The sequence below is a fragment of the Bos grunniens genome, chromosome 5 (genome assembly GCF_055505025.1).
Source record: "Bos grunniens cultivar Pamir isolate PY7600 chromosome 5, Bosgru_T2T1.0, whole genome shotgun sequence".
Classification (NCBI taxonomy): Eukaryota; Metazoa; Chordata; class Mammalia; order Artiodactyla; family Bovidae; genus Bos; species Bos grunniens.
Genome location: NC_141169.1, coordinates 108963355 through 108986881, shown reverse-complemented (window position 1 = coordinate 108986881; position 23527 = coordinate 108963355). Strand labels below are relative to the sequence as shown.

The window sequence follows — 23527 nt, the reverse complement described above, 5'->3', positions numbered from 1 at the left end:
GAACCCATGTGTGGGCATGAATTCACACGCTTAGTCTGGCAGGTATTCTATCATTACAGTACTCCTTAACAAACTCAGTAAGAAGGGAAGAATTTAGACTGGTTTGGTATAGTAACTGAAGAGCAAACTGTCTTGTACATATGAAAACATAAAATGACAACACATCAGACACATCTGAAAGACAAACTTTCTAATTAATTTCAGAAAAAAATTTAACATCACTATTATATTAAATAGCATCATTGTAATAGTTTAAGAATTTTCACAAAAGGTAAATTCTTTGCCAACAAAAATTTCAGCGGTGTGTGGAAAATGTATATAAGATAGAAGAATAACAACCTACTCCTGTCTGAGAGGTGGTGTGGAGAAGAACATCTCATTATCTATTCCTGCCTCTTCTAAGTCACACAGACTGAGCTGAAGTAGCAACACAATATACTTTCCAAGAGGCACAGTAAGTCTATGACCACCTAACACACAGCAAGGAGGAGACAGGGACTAGAATTAATCATCTAATATCTCGGTGACAATACATATTATTTGAATTTTTCCTCAATCTTCTTATTTTTCAAGTCTAGCTAAGTCTTCCCCACCAGTCCTTGTCTTCACATAATCATTCTAATAAAAACAAAAAACAATGTCATTGAAGGAAAAGCCTGCTTTAATTGAGCAAGCTGGTATGGTATGGCATGGTATTTTAAATTAAAGCTAAAGAAAACAGGAACTGTTTTTTTTTTTTTTTTTTAAAGGATGATGCTCACTAAAAGTTCTCTGGTAGCAGAAACACTGGAGATTTTTTATATTTGCTTTTAATTTTTACAACAAACATGTGAAAGCATAAAAGCAAACTTTTAAGATGCCAATTATAAATATAATGGGAAGAACAGTCTAAAATACTTTTAAAAAAATAAAATAAGATACTGTATATTATAAGTTCCTAGAACACTCACTATTGGCAGAAAACTATCTGAAAGATTCTTCTTTGGTAAAATTAGACACTAATACACAGCTGGCCTTTCATGTAAGGACACTTCAAATGTTATAGGAAAGAAGTTAAAGAGGATATAGAACAGGATTAGAAGACATGTTCCCACTTCCATAAACACACGCATTTTAGAGGAATGAGTCTGACCTTCTGGCAACTCTACATATTGAGTTAATAAATCACACATATACTGACTATATTAAGACTCCTCCATTTCAATTTAGCATAGGCATACTGGAAAGATGAAAGGATAGAGCATAAGACTTGAATTAGGCGTGAGCTGGACAAGCAGAAGCAGCTCTGAGCTTTGTTTCCCTGTCTAGCAAAGGGGGATAATACCTGTTTAACTATATTCATGGGAACTAGAATCATATGTGACTATCCAAGTTGAAAGCTCTGGATTATTAAGTTTGCTGACCTAAGGCACCTTTGACTTCAAAAGTAATCACCAAAGGTAATAAGGCTTAGAGTTAAAAAGAAAGCATACAATTCTCTTTGAAAAATCATCACCAAGATCCACAGTGAACATGCTTTCAGCTTTGGTTATCCTTAAAAACAATCCTCTTGTTAACCCGACCTATGCAGACAAACACACTCACAACAGGAATTTCTATTTACAGGTAGAAAAGCGAGTTGAACAACCGAGATACCAGATCACAGTCGCAAAACCAGCAACTATGCATCATATAACACACTGACTCTACTAGGGTAAGCTGCTTTCTCAAAGTATAGCCAAGATTCAGGTACAGAAAACTCTGCATCACTACTGTACAACTGCCACCGCCACTGCCATATTCAGCTGCTACTGCTGCCTTAAAGAACACTGCAGGCACTAAGACAGCCAATACAACAGAGACAGTCCAGCAGCTTGTATTCAGACATCACCCACTGAAACAATGAAAAAGACAAGAAGAAATTTAACCAAGCACCAGAAGTCAGGATTATCCAAATATATATCAAAATATCTAACAGAGGTATTCTGAATCATGTGGAAAGAAGCAAGGATATATAGGAATTATATATTAAAAGTGACCCAAAAAAAAGGAAAAATAAGCATAAAACGTCAATGACCTTGAATGTGACCTACTGAAGTCATCTGGGGCACCTGATGGAAAGCCACTTAAAATCAACAAGCACATGTTTCAATACACAAGATGCACCATACTCAGAAGCTTCTTGTTCTATCTAAGAGAACTGTTTTTTAAATAATTGATAATTTTTTAAATTAAAAAGTTGATTTAAGATTATTCCAAAACATGATTTAAGCACCAGACAGAACAATAAGAAAATGTTTTCATGATAATATTTCATCTTTTTTCCCTGAATTTATTTCAAAAAAGATGATTAACTTAAGAGTCTAAAAATCCTTCAAATGACACCTCTTTTCTATACTCTCTGATTTAGCCCCACACAGTCTTATTTCAGTTCTGTTCTGACCAACACAAGCAAAGTTTTGCTCATCTATTCTGAATGAGGTTCAAGAACACAAAACAGAAAAGAGTACTAAGGAATATAAATTGAGCTAATGTTTTACACATAAGAAAACCTAAGTTAAAGACTGGCACCCTGTCCCTTCACCCTTCCAGAGCTAGCAACCTGCCAACTCCAGAAACACTCTTCCTCACTGCTGTGATTCACAAGACCTCTCTTCAGGCAGAAATGCCATAAAATGTTTCTTTGACATGAAACGGTGGCTTGTTATTCTGCATTACACACAAGTACTTCTTCAACAGCTAATGTATATCCATTTAAGACACCTTTGAGATTAAAATTATATATTCTCATAAATGAAACAAAAAGGTAACTTTTATGCAATCTTAAATGGAGAACAAAAAGAAAAAAACAATTGTGATTCTCCAAGGGTACATCAGAGTTGATATTTAAAAAAAAAAACTGACATAAATCTTTATAAAATATGTTGCTTTATTTAAACTAAGAAAAACTCCAAACTTATATGCATCTCACAGACTGAGTTTTTCTGTCAATTCTATATACTTATAGTTTGCAGCTAATCTGCTGAAAAAATAAAAGTGAGTCATAATAAAAATTAAAATGAGTCATAATATAGTATTCTCCAGTTCAATTTTCTCACTCTTAAAAACTGTCAGCACTTGCTTCTTAAAAACTTAAGCTGCAGTGTGTGTCAGGGTAACATTTTTCTCTTCCTAAGAGTAAAAATTCTCCTAACCACTCAGAATTGAGAAAAGTCTCCTTCCTCCTCATAGAAAATGCTGTGTAAGTTAACTGCAGAACTAATCTATTTTGAAAAGCATTCTGAACTAACAATCCCAATACTTTAACTAAAATCTTCCATACATAAATATCACAACACACCTTTGGTATATATTGGAAATTCTTACCCACCTCATTTATACAATCCTTTTGAGAGCAGCAGCAGCAACGAGAATTTACGAAGACAAACACTGAGCAAAAATCTCTCTTTGTAAAATCCATCAGAAAAGGCAAAACAGACTTGTTAGAGGAAAATGGGGGGGAGGGAATTGTATAGGATATAAGTTAACAGGATAACTTAGCCCACAGCATAAGCAAGGCAGACATCAAAATCAGGCTGAAGATGAATTTTCTGTTTAACACTAGCCATGCTTCCGCGACCCTCAAACATGGGTTTGCTCTGCTCAGCCAACAATCTCCTTATTACTTACTGATCAGCCCTTTAAACACAACTACATGCTGAACAGCAGGCAAACTTATTCTGCTTCTCCTCCCCCTGCCTCTCCCTCAACAGCAGCAGGTCCCTACACAAACACAATTCTTCACTTGCTCAAAGCTCCACCCTCGCCATGTCCACAGGTTCCGCCTCCTTGACACTAACACCTACACTAGAAATCTGTTTATCTGAACACCCGCTTCCCCCTACTTCTGTTGACACTAAGCTTCAAAAGAAAATGGGGAATGAATTCAGTGACCAAAATGTAAACTCAGAATATACAGCCTAAAGAACACTGGACAAGAAAGAAAACCCCAATACTGGGGTTGAGCTCCCAGTATACAGAGTTCAGTCTATAGATACCTAGTCTGTGTGACCGGGGCCATATTCTTTAAACTCACTTGAAGTGAGCGTAACAGTTCCTGTTTACCTAATTTAGAAAGTGGTGACATTAAGGTAAACTGTCTTACCACAGTCTCATGGTACATTAAAAAAATTTTAACAGCTGCGAATTAGTACACAGAAGTGGTAAGAATTTATTCTTCTCCTTTTCCTTCCCTAAAAGCCTTAATATATAGATCTACCTAAAGACATCTCCATTTACCAGGAAGAGCTCATGGACCCAAATGACTCCTGCTTTGATCCTGGTGATTAAAGAAAGGTTTCTCCTCATAGCATTTAACAAAGATGACAGAAAAAGCACTGCTCCTGGCAGTGTTATGATGGGTAACATAACAAAGTGCTGTCCCTTGTAATGTGGTAGGCCTGAATCCCCATTAAGGCAGTGCATACTGAGGCTTCAATCACTCAGGAACAGTAGCATAATGGCTTAGAAGTTATTTGATAGGAATATCTCTATTCTAAAGGCTAGAAATGACTTAACTCCAACAATTTTCCTGCTCAACATAACTCATCACTACCAAGCACACCAAGTAGGTAGTGCAGAAGGCCAAGACTGGTCCTAACTACAGCAGGTAGTCCAACACTACCTTTAGCTTCAGAGTGTGAGCAAGCCTGCTCAAGACTATGATTAGATAATGAAAACGAAACAGAGGAAAACAGGTATCATGTTCTCTGCTTCATAGGTTTATCAGATATAAGTATGTGAGAATGTTTTTAAACTTTACTGTGCAACAAACAAAACCAAAACTGAGGCAGCTTTTTTTGGACAAAGGTAAAATATAGGGACAAATATCTAACTCTGTGAAGACCAGTCTTTTTAATATACCAAAATTAAGAGTTTTCACTATGTACAATAAAATACCATTCACATATGTGTAACAGTTTATAGGTTTAAATCGTCCTTCTCTTCAACTCTGCCTTTCTCTGGACTTCACCAATTTCTTTTAAAGGCATCATTATTTCCATGATCCAGAATAGAAACCTTACTCATTCTCAGATGCGTCTTCACAACATTTAAGTACTATTATTCTCTGGGAGCTCCTTAAACAAAGAGAAACGTTTAAAACAGCAGGTAACAGCGAGCTGCTAGTACTCCTACTTCCCCTCCAATGGCTAAAGGTCTCTGGCTGGACAAAAGTGAGATTTTTACTGGCTTGTTACTTCTCAACATCATTGCTTTTTCTGCATAACTGTGACCACCAATCCAGACTGACAACATCAGTTCAGTTCAGTTACTCAGTCACGTCTGACTCGTTGCAACCCCATGGACTGCAGCACGCCAGGCTTCCTTGTCCATCACCAACTCCCAGAGCTTCCTCAAACACATGTTCATAGAGTTGGTGATGCCATCCAACCATCCCATCTTCTGTTGCCCCTTCTCCTCCTGCCTTCAATCTTTCCTAGCATCAGGGTCTTTTCCAGAGTCAGTTGTCAGTTCTTGACATCAGGTGGCCAAAGTATTGGAGTTTCAGTCCTTCCAATGAATATTCAGGACTGATTTCCTTCAGGATTGACTGATTTGATCTTGCAGTCAAAGGGACTCTTCTCCAACATCACAGTTCAAAAGCATCAATTCTTCAGTGCTCAGCTTTCTTTATGGTCCAACTCTTATATCCTTACATGTCTACTGGAAAAACCATAGCTTTGACTAGACGGACCTTAGTCAGCAAAGTCATGTCTCTGCTTTTTATTACACTGTCTAGGTTTGTCATAGCTTTTCTTCCAAGGAGTAAGCGTCTTTTAATTTCATGGCTGCAGTCACCATCTGCAGTGACTTTGGAACCCAAGAAAATAAAGTCTGTCACTGTTTCCATTGTTTCCCCATTTATTTGCCATGAAGTGATGGGACTGGATGCCATGATCTTCGTTTTTTGAATGGTGAGTTTTAAGCCAACTTTTTCACTCTCCTCTTTCACTTTCATCAAGAGGCTCTTTAATTCTTCTTTGCTTTCTGCCATAAGGGTGGTGTCATCTGCATATCTGAGGTTATTGATATTTCTCCTGGCAACCTTGATTCTAGCTTGTGCTTCATCCAGCCCAGCATTTCACATGATGTACTCTGCATATAAGTTAAACAGGCACATTTACAGTATACAGCCTTGAAGTACTTCTTTCCCAATTTTGAACCAGTCTGTTGTTCCATGTCCAGTTCTAACTGCTGCTTCCTGACCTGAATGCATACAGGTTTCTCAGGAAGCAGGTCAGGTGGTCTGGTATTCCCATCTCTTGAAGGATTTTCCACAGTTGGTAGTGATACACACAGTAAAGGCTTTAGCATAGTCAATGAAGCAGAAGTAGATGTTTTTCTGGAATTCCCTTGCTTTTTCTATGATCCAACGGATGTTGGCAATTTGATCTCTGGTTCCTCTGCATTTTCTAAATCCAGCTTGAACACCAGGAAGTTCTCGGTTTACATGCTGTTGAAGCCTAGCTTGGAGAATTTTGAGCATTACTTTGCTAGCATGTGAGAATGAGTGCAATTGTGTGGTAGTTTGAACATTCTTTGGGATTGCCTTCCTTTGGTATTGGAATGAAAACTGACCTTTTCCAGTCCTCTGGCCACTGCTGAGTTTTCTCAAATTTGCTGGCATATTGAGTGCAGCACTTTCATGGTAGCATCTTTTAGGGTCTGAAATAGCTCTGCTGGAATTTCATCACCTCCACTAGCTTTGTTCACAGTGATGTATCCTAAGGCCCACTTGACTTCACACTCCAGGATTTCTGGCTCCAGATGAGTGATCACACCACCGTGGTTATCTGGGTCATTAAGATCTTTCTTGTATAGCTCTTCTGTGTATTCTTGCCACCTCTTCTTAGCATCTTCTGCTTCTGTTGGTATTCCATCTCATTTCTGTCCTTTATTGAGCCCATCTTTGCATGAAATGTTCCCTTGGTATCTCTAATTTTCTTGAAGAGATCCCTAGTCTTTAGCATTCTGTTGTTTTCCTCTATTTCTTTGCATTGATCACTGAGGAAGGCTTTCTTATCTCTCCTTACTCTTCTTTGAAACTCCGCATTCAGATGGATATATCTTTCCTTTTCTCTTTTGCCTTTAGCTTCTCTTCTTTTCTCAACTATATGTAAGGCCTCCTCAGACAACCATTTTGCCTTTTTGCATTTCTTTTTCTTGGGGATGGTTTTGATCACTGCCTGCTGTACAATGTTACAAACCTCCATAGTTCTTCAGGCACTCTGTCTATCAGATCTAATACCTTGAATCTATTTGTCACTTTCACTGTATAATCCTAAGGGATTTGATTTAGGCCATACATGAACAGTCTAGTAGTTTTGCCTACTTTCTTCAATTTAAGTCTGGTTTTTGCAATAAGGAGTTCACAATTTGAGCCACTGTCAGCTCTCAGTCTTGTTTCTGCTGACTGTATAGAGCTTCTCCATCTTCGGCTGCAAAGAATATAATCCATGTGATTTCACTACTGACTCTCCAGTGATATCCATGTGTAGTCATCTCTTGTGTTGTTGGAAGAGGGTGTTTGCTATAACCAGTGCTTTCTCTTGGCAAAACTCTGTTAGCCTTTGCCCTGCTTCATTTTCTACTCCAAGGCAAAACTTGCCTGTTAGAAGTATCTCTTGACTTTCTACTTTTGCATTCCAGTCCCCGAGGATGAAAGGGACATCTTTTCTGGTGTTGGTTCTAGAAGGTCTTGTAGGTCTTCATCTATATCTGTCAACATCTCACCTCCTTAAACTAAGACCAAGTTAAGATGGGCCTCACTGCTGCTTTTCTCTCCAGTATTTATTTTACACCACGGCCTGTTCAATCACCTAGCTTCATCCAATCATCTGACACTTAACCGTTTCCAATTGTCTGATATCATTTAATTCGTATCACACGACTCAAATATGGTTAATAATTCCCCACACTTACAAGATGGCCATAGGATCAGAGAGCTAGAAAGAATCTGAGCTAGAGTCCCTACCTGCTCACACAAGACAACTGTAAAAGACAACTGTACGCCAGAAAGATTAATGCCATGTCAAGGTCAGAATTCAATACCTCATGGAACCTATGAGGAGTCATGTCCAGTCCAGTCTGGTATGTATCAGACACCTACTAGATATACTGCATCATCAGTAGCACCTGGAATACAACAGAATATATTCTAGGAAGTAAGGGCCTAGTCAATGGTAAAGTAAAAACGAGAATCCAAATTCAATAATGTCTAGTTCAATGTTTCAGTCCATATTACAGTACTAACTTAATCTGGGGCAGAAAGCCCTCACAAGCCAACTTCTACCTATTCCTATCTCCCCAAGTAAGTCTAGTGAAACTGGTTGCTTTTTCACTGAATACTACACATTTTCACAAGCATTTTCTTTCTACTGCTCCCTTTTTTAGTCAACTGAGTCCTACCTCAGTATTCAAGGTACACCTCAAACCACCCAGAGACAAGGAAAAACTACAATGTATCTGTATCAACCTTCTGGCACACAGATTATCTACAAGATCCCAAGAAGCTCAACACTGTATGCTGCACTTAAAACACAGCTGCTAAGTTGCTTCAGTCGTGTCCGACTCCTAGCGACCCCATGGACTGCAGCCTACCAGGCTCCTCCGTCCATGGGATTTTCCAGGCAAGAGTACTGGAGTGGGGTGCCACTGCCTTCTCCTTAAAACAGCAGCAACCATCTTTCTACATCCTAAGTAGATGTAGAAAGTAGATGTAGTAAAAACTACAGTTTTTACTTGTAGTCTAATGCTGTGAGAATTACAAAACAACATTTAGTTGGGATAAGGAAAATTAGTTTTTCTGAGAAATTCTCTAACAAGGATTTTAGGACTATTGTTTAGCATCTAAAATGCTGGGAATGATTTCCAACTCTGTGGTTTAAGATTAATGGTCTGATTTATTACGTCTGGATATTAGGACCCTTTAATATTAATCAAATCATAGGAGAGTACTACAGTGACTTTGAGAATCATGCAAAATGTTCCCAGGATACACTAGATGATACACAAAGTTTTTGCCTATGTGTGTAAACTAAATTTACTAGATGGAAATAGGAATAAAATTTATAAAGCAATCATTTCAGCTAATTCCAAGTGGATTTAGATCTCTGGGACATCACCAAAAAATTCCAACTGCTAATGAAAAAAATACAACGTTTTTCTCAACTTTTCAATCCCTATCTAATCAGGAATCAGCTCCACGTGTTTCTGTAAAAAAAAAAGTACGCTGAAATGCAATCTGTTATATAAAGACCAAAAGGAATTTCACTCCAACTGCTTTAATTCTGTTTTTCCCAGACAGAATGTTCAAACCTTGCAATCCAAAGGCTAATGGAATCAGTGACAAAGTCAAATTACACAAACAAAGTAATTAAAAATCCCCATTATTTCTACCTTGGTTGTCAGAAGGCTGGATTCAGCCAGATTCTTACTGGTATGAACCATTAGTTTACAGGAATTTGAACAAACCTTATGATCCCACTGGAAAACAAGCCTTTTCAAACTCTCTACCAAATCTGACTGGCTCTATCCAAGGCAATTAGCTGACCTCCTGATTCCCTGAGGCTGATTACTCTCTGGATCCATGGGAGCCTGTGCACTGCTCCAAACACAAATGCACTATCCTCTACACCAAAAACTGATGCCACTGTGATTCCTTTACTTGCAGACAAAAATTGTGCTAAGGACCTCAGCACTCTTATTTGGATTTTTTCAATGCCAGTGGGAAATTTCAAGATAACTTGAAGTTTTTCTCTTTTGAACAGGGGCTCAAACCTATGACACCAATGTTAGACTTATCAATCTTAGACTCAAGGCTGTATATTGTCACCCTGCTTATTTAATGTCTACGCAGAGTACATCACGCGAAATGCTGGGCTGGATAAAGCACAAACTGGAATCAAGATTGCCGGGAGAAATATCAATAACCTCAGATATGCAGATGACACCACCCTTATGGCAGAAAGCAAAGAAGAACTGAAGAGCCTCTTGATGAAAGTCAAAGAGGAGAGTGAAAAAGTTGGCTTAAAATTCAACATTCAAAAAACGAAGATCATGGCATCCAGTCCCATCACTTCATGGCAAATAGATGGGGAAACGATGGAAACAGTGACAGACTTTATTTTCTTGGGCTCCAAAATCACTGCAGATGGTGACTGCAGCCATGAAATTAAAACACGTTTGCTCCTTGGAAGAAAAGCTATGACAAACCTAGACAGTGTAATAAAAAGCAGAGACATTACTTTGCTGACTAAGGTCCGTCTCGTCAAAGTTATGGTTTTTCCAGTAGTCTGCTATGGATATGAGAATTGGACTATAAAGAAAGCTGAGTGCCTAAGAACTGATGCTTCTGAACTGAGGTGTTGGAGAAGACTCTTGAGAGTCCCTTGGACTGCAAGATCAAACCAGTCAATCCTGAAGGAAATCAGTCATGAACAGTCATTGGAAGGACTGATGTTGAAGCTGAAATTCCAATACTCTGGCCACCTGATGTGAAGCACTGACTCACTGGAAAAGACACTGATGCTGGGAAAGAATAAAGGTGGGAAAAGAAGGGCACGACAAGATGAGATGGTTGGATGGCATCACCGACTCAATGGACATGAGTTTGAGCAAGCTCTGGGAGTTGGTGATGGACAAGGAAGCCTGGCGTGCTACACTCCATGGCGTCACAAAGAGTTGGACACATCTAAGCGACTGAACTGAACCAAACCCATGTACTCTCAGGTCTTCTCCCTTGAAATCTAGGGGGAAAAAGTTTAAAAACAAAGGCAAGCAAAGGAATAAATTCTAAGGTTTGTATTAGTTAAGAGATGCTTAAAACGGATTTTAAGATTAAATCTTAAATGGATTAAATTCCATTTAACATGGATTTTATGCATGCATTTAACATGCATAACATTAAGGATTTCTGATCCTACAGTTAGTATTTCTCCTTCATGTCCTTGGGCAAAATGCTTAACCCCTGAATCTATTTTCTTACCTGTGAAATTTAAGTATTATCTACTTACCAGAATACAAAAGATTAAAATAAGATAGTATATGTAAAGCACTTTGCAAGGTGATTGGCAAGAGGCAAGATAATAAATGCTAGCTCATTTGCACTCATTTAAAACTTAGTGTTAAGTTCATTAAACACATTTTAAACACTGCTGTTTGTTGAATGTCACTAGATAAAAGAATTGAACAAGAGACAGCTTATTTTACTACCTGCCATAATGATGCTAATGCTAATAATAATGGTAATACTTAGTTCAGTTCAGTTCACTCGCTAGGCCTCCTTGTCCATCACCAACTCCTGGAATTTACCCGAACTCATGTCCACTGAGTCGGTGATGCCATCCAATCATCTCATCTCTGTTGTCCCCTTCTCCTCCTGCCTTCAATCTTTCCCAGCATCAGGGTCTTTTTAAATGACTCAGCTCTTCACATCAGGTGGCCAAAGTATTGGAGCATAAGCTTCAGCATCAGTCCTTCCAATGAATATTCAGGACTGATTTCCTTTAGAATGGACTGGTTGGATCTCCTTGCAGTCCAAGGGACTCTCAAGAGTCTTCTCCATCACCACAGTTCAAAGAATCAATTCTTCAGCGCTCAGCTTTCTTTACAGTCCAACTCTCACATCCATACATGACTACTGGAAAAACCACAGCCTTGACTAGATGGACTTTTGTTGGCAAAGTAATGTCTGCTTTTTAATATGCTGTCTAGGCTGGTCATAGCTTTTCCTCCAAGGAGTAAGCATCTTTTAATTTCATGGCTGCAGTCACCATCTGCAGTGATTTTGGAGCCCCCCAAAATAAAGTCTGTCACTGTTTCCCCATCTATTTGCCATGAAGTGATGGGACCAGATGCCATGATCTTTGTTTTCTGAATGTTGAGTTTTAAGCCAACTTTTTCTCTCCTCTTTCACTTTCATCAAGAGGCTCTTCAGTTCTTTGCTTTCTGCCATAAGGGTGGTGTCATCTGCATATCTGAGGTTATTGATATTTCTCCTGGCAATCTTGATTCCAGCATGTGCTTCATCCAGCCCAGCATTTCTCATGATGTACTCTGCATATAAGTTGAATAAGCAGGGTGACAATTACAGCCTTGACATACTCCTTTTCCTATTTGGAACCAGTCTGTTGTTCCATGTCCAGTTCTAACTGTTGCTTCCTGACCTGCACACAGATTTCTCAAAAGGCAGGTCAGGTAGTCTGGTATTCCCATCTCTTTCAGAATTTTCTACAGTTTGTGGTGATCCACACAAAGGCTTTGGTATAGTCAATAAAGCAGAAGTAGATGTTTTTCTGGAACTCTCTTGCTTTTCTGATGATCCAACAGATGTTGGCAATTTGATCTCTGGTTCCTCTACCTTTTCTAAATCCAGCTTGAACATCTGGAACTTGATGATTCACGTACTGTTAAAGTCTGGCTTGGAGAATTTTGAGCATTACTTTACTAGCATGTGAGTTAGGTACTGACTGCTAACTGTATTTAGGCACTTTTCTCATTTATCCTCAGTACTAGTTTAGGCTCAGAGAAGTTAATTAACTTGCCCCAGGTATCACAGCCAGGAAATGACAGTGGCGGGATCTGAACACAGGTAGACCCACCTCCAGAGCCCACTTCCTCCATGGCAACACTGTGTTTCACTCCCTATAGTTCTGGATTCATGCATTCATCTCACAAATACTGAGTGCCTTGTACCCACTGGGTCTAAACACTAGGAATATAGCCCAGAATAAGCCAAATAACACCGCCAGCCCAAGAATATGTTCTAACTGGGGCTTTAGGTAAACACAGTAAGGCTGTGACAAAAGTCATGAAAAAAAAGAAAATCATAAGGAGACAGAAGTAAAGTGTGTGCACTTGTAAGGTCATTTTAGATGGATGGACAGGGAAGGCCTCTCTGAGCAAGCACAGACAGTAGAACCTGAATGAAATGCATGTGTACAACAATGACACACAACAGTTTATCATCAGTGCACCACAGAATGTAATTATTCAGCTGGTAAATTACACATCTCCACCCTTCACGTTGGCAGTTACACACAGGTTTAAAGGCCCTCAGGTCACAGACTGACACTGCACTAGACATTTATGGATTCAGTACAGAATTCTGATATAAGCAGGGGACCTGGAATAACAGAATAACAAATAATCCTGTTATATTCTAGATATGTAATCACAGGCTATCCATTCTGAGCTTCAGACTATTTATTTACAAAATGTAGATAATAATACTAGTAAATCGCTCCTGGCCAGGGTTGTTGGAAGAATTAAATTACATAATATATGCAAAGTGCTTAATGCAATGTCTGAGACTAGCATGTACATGTGTTAATACACTGCTAACATCTGCTATTTACATGGCAGTTGTACCACTGCAAGGTCAGACATGTAATATACTATTTCAAGGTCTATTTCAGTAGAAGCATCACTATTGCTTATATAATCATATAAATCACTGTATAACCTAGGTACTTAAAACTCTCCACACATTTATCTCAGCACCCAAAACATGGGAAAAAAAAAAAGCGGCTAGAAAATTTAAAAAGGACTAGTAAAAACTGCCCCTTTTATTTCTTCAATGGAAGTCAGAAGATGGGAATGGAGGTTGGTGAAACCAAGACAACACTTCCCAAATAAGAAATACAATAATTGACAGTACAGAATAATGAACTGTGGATAATATGGAACTCAATTTTCAAAGCTAAGAGGAAAAATAAAGAACACGTAAATGCTTTCAGTATTCTTAGAAATTAAGGATTCCAACAGTTCAACTGACTTAATACCTCAAGCTTTTTATTCCAACTTTTCTGCAGCTTGACTTACTTACTATTTTGCATTTTTAAAAAGCAACTACTGAATACGACCAAAAAAAAAAAAAAAACCCGCAATTAAATAGGGTTAGATTTCGAAGTCAATTTGTTTACTTATAATGTTAGTAAAAATGTTCCATGAACAATGGAACAAAAATTTAGTCAAATAATGTTTGCTATTACAATAGTCTTTTTTTTTTTTTTTTTTTTAATTTAACCAAAAATAAGGTATACAGACCTGGAAGGGACCTGTGGTGATCACTGTTCCAGCTTACACTTCTCAAACTTTAACATACACAAAAAGTATCTTTGGATCTTGTGAAACGCTGGTTTTGACCCAATCTGTCTGGGATAGGGCCAAAATTTTACATTTTTGGGGACTGCACATTGCACAGCAAATATCTAAATAGTGATGTGAGAACTGACAGAAGAACACATGAATAGATGACTTTATCAAATGCCTTTCTAATCCTGGAATTCTGACTCTGTCAAAGTTACTGTTTTCTGCTTGATTTATACCAAGTAGTTTCCCCCATTTTACAGAATATATTGTGTATGTACATATATAAAGTTTATCAGTTTCTAAGCCACTACTTGATTTCACATCAGTAGGATAAAGTTAATATTTCTAAGGTGATCTTATTTGCAGGGTAAATTCAACTCCTCGAAACTTACTAGTGTCCGACTTGACTATTATCTGGGATTCCTTTAACTGAATCATTTATTCTTTAAAATATCACTGAGTACCTACAACACGCTGAATGCTATGCTACAAACACAACACTGTAAGCAAAGATTTAATAAATCAGGCTCTAGGACAGTACCTTTTAAAACACTGTATATTTCATCCCTTCTGTTCCCAACTCCTCTCCAGGTGAGGGTGGCTATAGGTTCAAATAGTTTAAACAATGAGAAAAGAAGGAAGAAACTACAGAAATATAAAGGACATTCATACGATGCAATATTATTCAGCCATAAAAAGGACTGAAGAACCAATTCATGCTAAAACATGGATAAACCCTGAAAACACTATGCTATATCAAAGCATAACACAAAAACAAAGTCTAACACAAAAGGCCATATATTTAATGATTCTATTTGTATGAAATGTGCATAACAGGTCAAATCACAGAGACAGAAAGCACATTAGTGGCTGTCAGAGGAACGACTGCTAATGGGTATAGGGCTTATTTCTTGAGGTGACAGAAAGGTTCTGGCATTAGTGGTGCTGACTGCAGAACACTGAGAACACTAAAACCCACTGAATTTTACACCTTAAAATGATTTAAACAGTTAATTTTAAGGTATGTACATTTTTATCTTAAAAAAAACCCCACACAACCCATTGAGAGACTGAAAAAAGTTAAATACCATACTAAGACTATGGAAACTGTGATGTTGGTCTTCTTAGGGTCTATTAAGCTAACACCAGACTTTTTTTATTTGAGAAGGGGATTCTCCTCTCAACTGAGCTAGAGCTCTCATTTGCAAATAAAGATTCATCTGTTAATTGATTACACTGTTTCATATGCATTATCTTAAAATCAAATTGTTTTCTTTACTTTTACCAAATAACTACTTACATAAACTTTTACCTAATTTTATGGCAGTGCTGTCTGTGCCTGACAGTCTGAAGTCAAAGAACTCAAACCATTGGTTTTAGCCCTGAGCCTCTGGTGAATAGCTTTTTACCCGATAGGGCTGACTCCATCCTTCACGTACTCATCTTACTTAGTCATAATTTTAACTAGGTAAGCATATTGGGTGGGTAAGTATGAAACAGGGTAGAATTTAATACAGGTCACCCTTTCATTCTGCATTAAAAAAAATTGGTACTACCATGTAATTTATAACTTAATTTTTTTACATAGGAGAGTTATTTTTTGGACTTCATTTAACAAAAAGAAACTAAAATTCCATGATCCTTTGAGATATTTTAAGTACCAACCTTTATTTGTTTAGAGAAATAATCAGGAGTTGAATTCACAAGATTAATCAGAGACACCTACCCCTAGACCACTAGTAATGCCTGGGCAGTCTCTCTGACAGCAAAGCACTATCTGATAATTCTTAACAAAATCTACCAAGTTTCAAGTTAGAAATACTGCAAGATCCACAAAGAAGGGCAGTAGCTGAAAGAGACAGTAGAGAATGTTTAACTATTTAGCTAGCTTATGTGTACTTAATTCTTCTGGTCTGTTCACTATCAAAACATTCAGCATTGCTGGAAGGTAAACAAAGTATTTCTGTGAATAGGTATTTGTGTTTAAAATCTAGAATTATCACCTCAAGCAATAATGCTAGGTTTAACATGCTATCTGCTCTTTGGCAATAGAAAGAATAAATATGGCCAGTGAAAAATGGTTATTACATTAAAATCTCTTATGTTCTCACCACTGAAGTGATAATTCTACTCTTAAGAGAGAGAAAAGACTGCTTACAAATTATCAGAGCTGATTACTGAAGTAACTACTTGTGTACATTGAGATTCTCCTGTCTACTCCAAGTATAGAAGCTAATGGCATTCTAACAGAACATCACCGCTACTTCGACAGATCAGTAATTATTTACAGAACTCTTCAGAGAACTTTTTAAGTTTTGGTGGCATATATTTAGGAGTTGGCAACTTTCTGTTAAGAGCCAAACAGTACATAATTTAGGCTTTTGGAACTAAACAGTCTGTTGCAATTACTCGACTCTACTATTATAATATGTGAAAACAGACATAGAAAATACAGAAACAAATGAGTGGCTATCTTTACTTTCTTCATGGATACTGAAATTTGAATTTCATATAATTTTCACATGCCATCATATACTATTCTTCTTTTGATTCCCCCCTCAACCATTAGGAATGCAAAAAGCATTCTTAGCTCATAGGCTGTACAAAAATGGGTAGCAGGATGGATTTGGCCCATGAACCTTTGCTAATTCCTGGTTTAGAGTATAATGGAATGAAGAAAAGTTACAGATGGTTTAAGTGAGTAAATAAATTACACTAACCATTCTACATACAAACTGTAAATTTTATAGTCCTAAAATTAAGGTATTTAACCTCATAATCAAGTTCAATATTCAGTTTGATCTCTGTTCAAAGGATATGTATTTACAAAGGGTATTTTCATATTATTGTTTGTTTTCATAAAGATTAAGCGGAAAAGAACACCTTAGCTTAACTGAATTCTAATCTATAAAGAAAACTGATCTCTCAGCCATCTGCTGTGGCCACTTCTAATCCTTTATTTCAGCCTATTAGTTATTCCTTCAGATTACTGCAATACTTCTTAACTGGGTTTTCAACTTTTATTAGTTTCCTAATATATCCATCCTCTATCCTGCAGTCAAAATAATCTTTTAAAAATTTAGGTCTGATATTATAACACCTACCAAGTGTGGGGTTTTCTTTTTTTCGCTGTACCGAGTGGCTTGTGGAATCTTAGTACCCAGTCCAGGGATCAACCTATGCTCTCAGTAGTGAAGACACAGCGCCCTAACCACTGGACCGCCAGCGGAGTCCCATGACACCTACCATGTCTTACAGTGGCTGCAATGGTTCCCCCAGCGCTCAAGCAGAGTCTCAACTTTCCTTTCCTCCCTTATCCCTTGTCTCTTCTTTTTCCTATTTCCAAACTGCAGACACACAAATTATAGATTTTTTTCACATGCAGTATTATCTTAGTCACTCCCTGTTTCACGTAATTTCCCTCACCTGTTCAAACTCAATCAGGCACAATTACTACATGCTTTGTTACATACTGACCCTAGGAAAACTGTTTTTATACCCTATGGTAACTGTCTGGTTTACTTGTTTACTGTTTACTACTCCTTCACTGAGTAGTAAGCTCTTGATAGACAGGTTTGTCTTTTACTTAGCAATAATATTCAATACCTAGGATCTAGTAAGAAGTCTGGAACATAACAGAGATTTAAATATTTGTTGGATGAAACCATGAGCTATTATGGGTTGAACAGTGTCACCCCCACAAAAAGATATGTTAAAATTCTAACCCTCAGTATCTCAGAATGTGATCTTATTTGGAAACAGGATCACCGCAGGTGCAATTAGTTAGAAGAGCCCAATCTGGAGTGGGCTGGACACAACGCAATCTGACCAGTGTCCTTATAAAAAGAGGAGACACAGAGAGATGAGGGGTGAACACCGTGTGATGCTTTCTACTATTGTTCCCTTCTGCATGGTTTGACGTTACCCAGCTTCTTAGATATGGCCTAAGATCACCAGTCAGTTCTGACAGGACTTACGCTGGTCACACGACGGTAGATCTGTGCAGCGTTCTGACACTCTGAGTACGGGTATTCAGACGTGGCCATCTCGAGCATGCACATCCCAAAAGCATAAACATCAACGGATTCATCGTACTTCTCTTCATACATCTCAGGGGCCATGAACTCTGGGGTACCTTAAATTAAAAGAATGATTCAGACTCAATGTGAGGAGAAACTGCAGATGTACTTGAGGCGGCGGGGGGGCGGGGGGGGGGGGCGGGGCAGCAGAGGGGCTCATCTGTGAGAGAGAAGTATGTAGAAGGGGTAAAGATGAAAGAAAGACAGGTAGGAAGTGGGGGGAGAGGAGAGAAATCACCTTAGTCTGCTCCATCAAATCTGTTACAGACCTCTCACAGCAATTCCTTTATAAAAAGAAGAGGACCATGCATCTGTTTATTTACTGTTTCAAGTGGATTACTGTTATACAATGTCAAAATAGAGCCTCACATAAAAGATAAACTGATGTAACTCATATGAAAACAAATGGAAGAACAAGGTAAGAGAACAGCAAAGAGTAAAGCAGAGAAAATGGCATCTATCTGTAAGACAGGACGATAGGTTAAAAAGATAAAAATACTTGTCTGCCCCCTACTGTATGAGAGCTGTAAAGTTAACATTTAGAGCTAGTCTCTTGCCAATAACAGTCTATTGATCAACTTCACTTTTAAGGCAGCTTTGCAGTGTAAAAAAAAAAAAAACCTGACATTCAGTGCATTTTTAAAATAATACAGTGTAAACGTCTGTGAGGCCACTCACCCTCCCCGTAGTCTGCGAATCTACTGCAGGTGTAAGAAATGTGAGGGACACCCTACAGACACACACACACCATTCAGTCTGTATTTGTGTTCTCATACTGAATTAAGAGTGTGGAGTGTGTGATTCCACACACCAAGTTTCCAATGTTTCCAAAGAAATTAAGCCCAGATACCTCAAATTACAGAACATTTCTAAGAACAGGCTTGCACAATACAATTTAAACAAGAAAGAAGAAAAAACTCTTGGGCCAGAGATTAACATACCAAAGACAATCAAAGAACTGTTTCCTTTATAGGCAACAGGGAAGGCAGAAGGGAAATTCAGCTTTAAATAACTCCCCAGAACACTATTTTTTTATCAGGATGTGCAAATTACTGGTATTCTGTGTTCTTTCTTACTAAAACATAGCATTCTAGCCCACTTAAAAATGAGTAGTTTTCTTGCTGTTGTCATTGTCACCTTTTGAGAGAATAGAGTTCATGAAGATTTCAAGCTTTCAAACTGTCGCACCCTCTTCAGAAGGGAAAGCTTATAAAACAATAGGCATTAAACTATATTTTCAGCTGCAATGTCCTGACACACAGCCTTGTCCTGTAAATCAATGACTGTCGAGGAGGGCAATTGGCCCCACAGGGGACATATTTGGCTGTCACGACTGGAGGGAGGTGGACAAATGGGCATGCTACCAGCATCCAGAGAGCAGAGACCAGGGGTGCTGTTAAGTCATCTTACAACGCACAAGACAGTCCTCACAACAAAGAACCATCCAAACCAAAGTGTAACTAGCACTGAGACAGAAAACTGTTTTAAGCAGATCTTTTGAAGAGCAGAAGAAAAAGTTGATAATGAACCATTATATTTTTACATTTTAAAAGTTTTAATAGGCAGATTTTTTGAATATAAATATATACAACAGACCTTTTCAGAAATTAAATCATATATAAATTCAGTTTCTTTCATGGGGAAAGTTAACATAGTTTATCTATTATATAAGTGTATGATACTAAGCATCAACAAAATGACCCAAGAAGGTGATAGTGCTATTACATAAGGTTTTGTCAACAAAGTTCACCTTACTTCTATTCATGTAACTTCACAAAACAATTGTCTTCAGGATGCTTCTAGAGGCATAAATGCAGAGAACTCCATATCACTTCCTGGGTTCAAGCTATGAATTTCTGAAGGTTTATTTCACATTATAAAAGCTCTGACAGAGTCAGGTTTCTAAATAAAGTGAATGTCAGAAAGCCAGTCAGACTTTCACAAGGTACCTGTGAAACATACCTATCACACTCTTGGCAAAAGAAGCCCGCTTCAGGGTGGCCAGACCTAGGTCTCCAATCTTGACTGAGCCTGTGGGGCCAGTGATAAAGATGTTGTCACACTTAAGATCCCGGTGAATAATAGGTGGAGTTCTAGTATGAAGAAACTGAAGTCCTTTAAGAATCTGACGGCACCAGCTTCTCAAAACTTTGATCTTCATCACCTTAAACCTTTTCAGGTACCTAGAGAAGGCAAGTTACACCAAACAGTTTATCGATGATATGCGTTTACTGCTTTGAAGAGTTCCATTAAATTCTAGCATATCTAAGATGGGAATATCAAATTTAGAATATTAAGATTCAGTAACCTAAGGTTAGCACTACTTTTAGCAAGGTTAAAGGGGATAGGATAACAAGTAGTTGGCAAGCAAATTCTGATAACAAAGCACAAAAAACAAATTCCTTAAAATTAGATCACTGCCAAGATGACTGACAAGAGGTAGAGTTTGACTTCTGGTAAATGGTGGAGCAACCCTTACTGGATGCAGATATAAACTCCAGTGAATATACGTGCGCGAGCGAACACATACACACACCTGAAGATTCTATAGATCAATCAAAATCAGGCACAAATTGGAAGGGAGGACACATGAGAAAAAAGGGTAAGCACTAGTCTGTGCAGGTTGCTCAAACCTGGACACAACCCTGTAGTTTTACTGGTTGAGGAATAAATACAAGGACAGAGTTCAAGATGACTGCAGCACCTAAAACAGTGTGTTCAATACAACTTTCTACAATAAAAGTCCGTCTAATACAATACCCACTAGACAATGAAAATATTTATATTTAAATGAATTAGATACATTAAACTTAAAAAGGTCATCTCCCAGCTGCACCAAATTTCAAGTGCTCAACAACTGCACATGGCAAGTGGCTACCATTTTGGATGGTGCAGATTACAGAACATTTCCATCACCACAGAAAGTTCTGTTGGACAACAGAGATCCTGAAAGGTGGCAGGGGTGGGGGAATCCAGAAAGGAGGTACAGAAGGGGCACTCCAAGTTCTGCATATTCACTCTGCCCAAATCTCTGGCTAACCTCTCAAATATATGTGTATGCAGCAGATTACAAGCAACCCAGCTAAAGCTAAAAGAACAGAGTTTTCTGACAAACGGAGGTCAGATGCTATTTCATCTGGACATAGAGAAAAAAATGAAGCACACAAATGGTAAATATAAAAGAATATACTTTCCTAGCATTATCTTTGTTACATGTGACTACCTAAAGGAAAATTTATAACACTGTGTTACAGGATCTATACAACAGACATACATAATATAAAGCTTATAGCATAAATTATAAGTACTAGAGATAAATGGGCCTATATTTGTGCAAGTTTTCTTTATTTTACATAAAATTGTACAGTATCAACCATAAGCATGCTGTGAAAAGTTAAAGATTTAAGTTTAAATAAAGATTTAAAGATTTAAACTGCTAAAAAAAATACCTAAAACGTACACATACACACAAGGAAGATTAACTAAAAAGCTAATATAGAATCTAATATGAAATTTTAAAAACAAATTTAAAAATGAAATTCTGCTTCACTTGGGGGGTGGATAAGAGATAATTAAAGAAAACTTAGGATGAAAGTTGGTTTTATGGTTTAAAAATATATAAAGAGTTAATCCTGGAGAATGAGGAAAAGGTTGTCAAAGAAGAGTAAGGCATTTACTGAAATGAAGGAAGTGTTCTGTATGTTAACAGTTGTTTTTTTTTTTAAAACAGTTTTGATCAAAACTCATCAAATGATAGAACTATGATTAATATTTTCACTGCTTATAAATGTCATTATAAGGAAAAATCAAGCATACAAATATTGGAACTTTGATGAAATGTGTATGTACTCAAGTGTTTACTGATGTCTGCAACTTAACCTGGAATGAAAAAAGAGGGGGATGACTAGATGAACATATTTGGTAAAGCAGACACAACAGAGGTTAACTAAATTAAAGAATCTAGGAAGAGACTATGTATGTGTTCACTATATAATTCTTTCAACTTTTATGTATAATTGAAAAATTTTAGAATAAAATGTTGGGAAATGTCAATTATCTCTCCTTACAACTGGAAGAAAAAACAAAGAATACATATATACATATATACATTTAAGCTTATATATGCATGAGAAACAATGAAAAATAAGAATTAAAATTATGACTTTTTAAGAGAAAAAATATTGGGGAAAAGATGAGGCTAGCTTGTATCTCTTTCACATCTACAAAATGATAAAATATAATAGATTGTCTATTAAACTTGTATCTTATAACCTTATTAAATCTGTTTAGAATCACTGGAATTTTCTATGTAAACAATTACATAATCTGCAAACAGGAGCAGTTTTATTTCTTCCTTTCCTATCTTTTTGTTTTTTCCTGGTTTCCCCATTCTTGTTCTGGGCAGGCCCCTTTAGAACAATACAGAACATAAGCAGTGAAAGCAGGCATCTGTGCTGTGTTCCTCACCTCCCAGGAAGTAGTGATGTATAAAGCTTTTTCACAGATGCTCTTAGCAGTCTGAGGAAGTTTCCTACCACCCCAAGTCTGCTAAGAGTTGTTAGTAAGGAATAGATGCTGATTTGTCAAATACTTTTTCCACATATACTGAAATGATCATACAGTTTTTATTCTGTTGCTGCTAAGTCACTTCAGTCGTGTCTGACTCTATGCGACCCCATAGACGGCAGCCCACCAGGCTCCCCTCTCCCTGGGATTCTCCAGGCAAGAACACTGGAGTGGGTTACCATTTCCTTCTCCAATGCATGAAAGTGAAAAGTGAAAGTGAAGTAGCTCAGTCGTGTCCGACTCTCCGTGACCCCATGGACTGCAGCCTACCAGGCTCCTCCATCCATGGGATTTTCCAGGCAAAGGTACTGGAGTGGGGTGTTAATGTGTTGAAAAACATTAATTCGTTCTATGTTAAACCAACTTGGCAATCCTGGGATAAACCCTATTTGTCACTGACATACTGAAATTCCCATGGATAGCAAGGAGATCAAACCAGTCAATTCTAAAGTAAATCAATCCTGAATATTCATTGGAAGGACTGATGCTGAAGCTGAAGCTCCAATACTTTGGCTACCTGATGTGAAGAGACGTCTCAATGGAAAAGACCCTGATGCTGCGGAAGACTGAGGGCAAGACGAGAAGAGGGCAACAGAGGATGAGATGGTTGGATGGCATCACTGACTCAAAGGACATGAGTTTGAGCAAACTCTGGAAGACAGTGAAGGACAGGGAAGCCTGGCATGCTGCAGTCCATGGGGTTGCAGAGTCTACTATGACTGAGCGACTGAACAACAACAGTGTGATGGCTAGAATCCAATTTGCTATTA

At 37.8% G+C, this 23527-nt stretch overlaps 1 protein-coding gene across 50 annotated transcripts in view; it reads right to left on the bottom strand.

Annotated features, from left to right (window-relative positions):
* Positions 1 to 23527, bottom strand: part of WNK1 (WNK lysine deficient protein kinase 1) — a 130182-nt gene that overhangs the window by 46247 nt on the left and 60408 nt on the right. For all 50 annotated transcript variants that reach the window (XM_086402540.1, XM_086402542.1, XM_086402541.1 and 47 more), the window contains exons 3-4: positions 20154 to 20374; positions 18090 to 18247 (exon numbers count right to left, since the gene is read on the bottom strand). In XM_086402540.1, coding sequence (XP_086258666.1) covers positions 18090 to 18247; positions 20154 to 20374 — 379 coding nt within the window. The remainder of the gene's footprint in view (positions 1 to 18089; positions 18248 to 20153; positions 20375 to 23527) is intronic.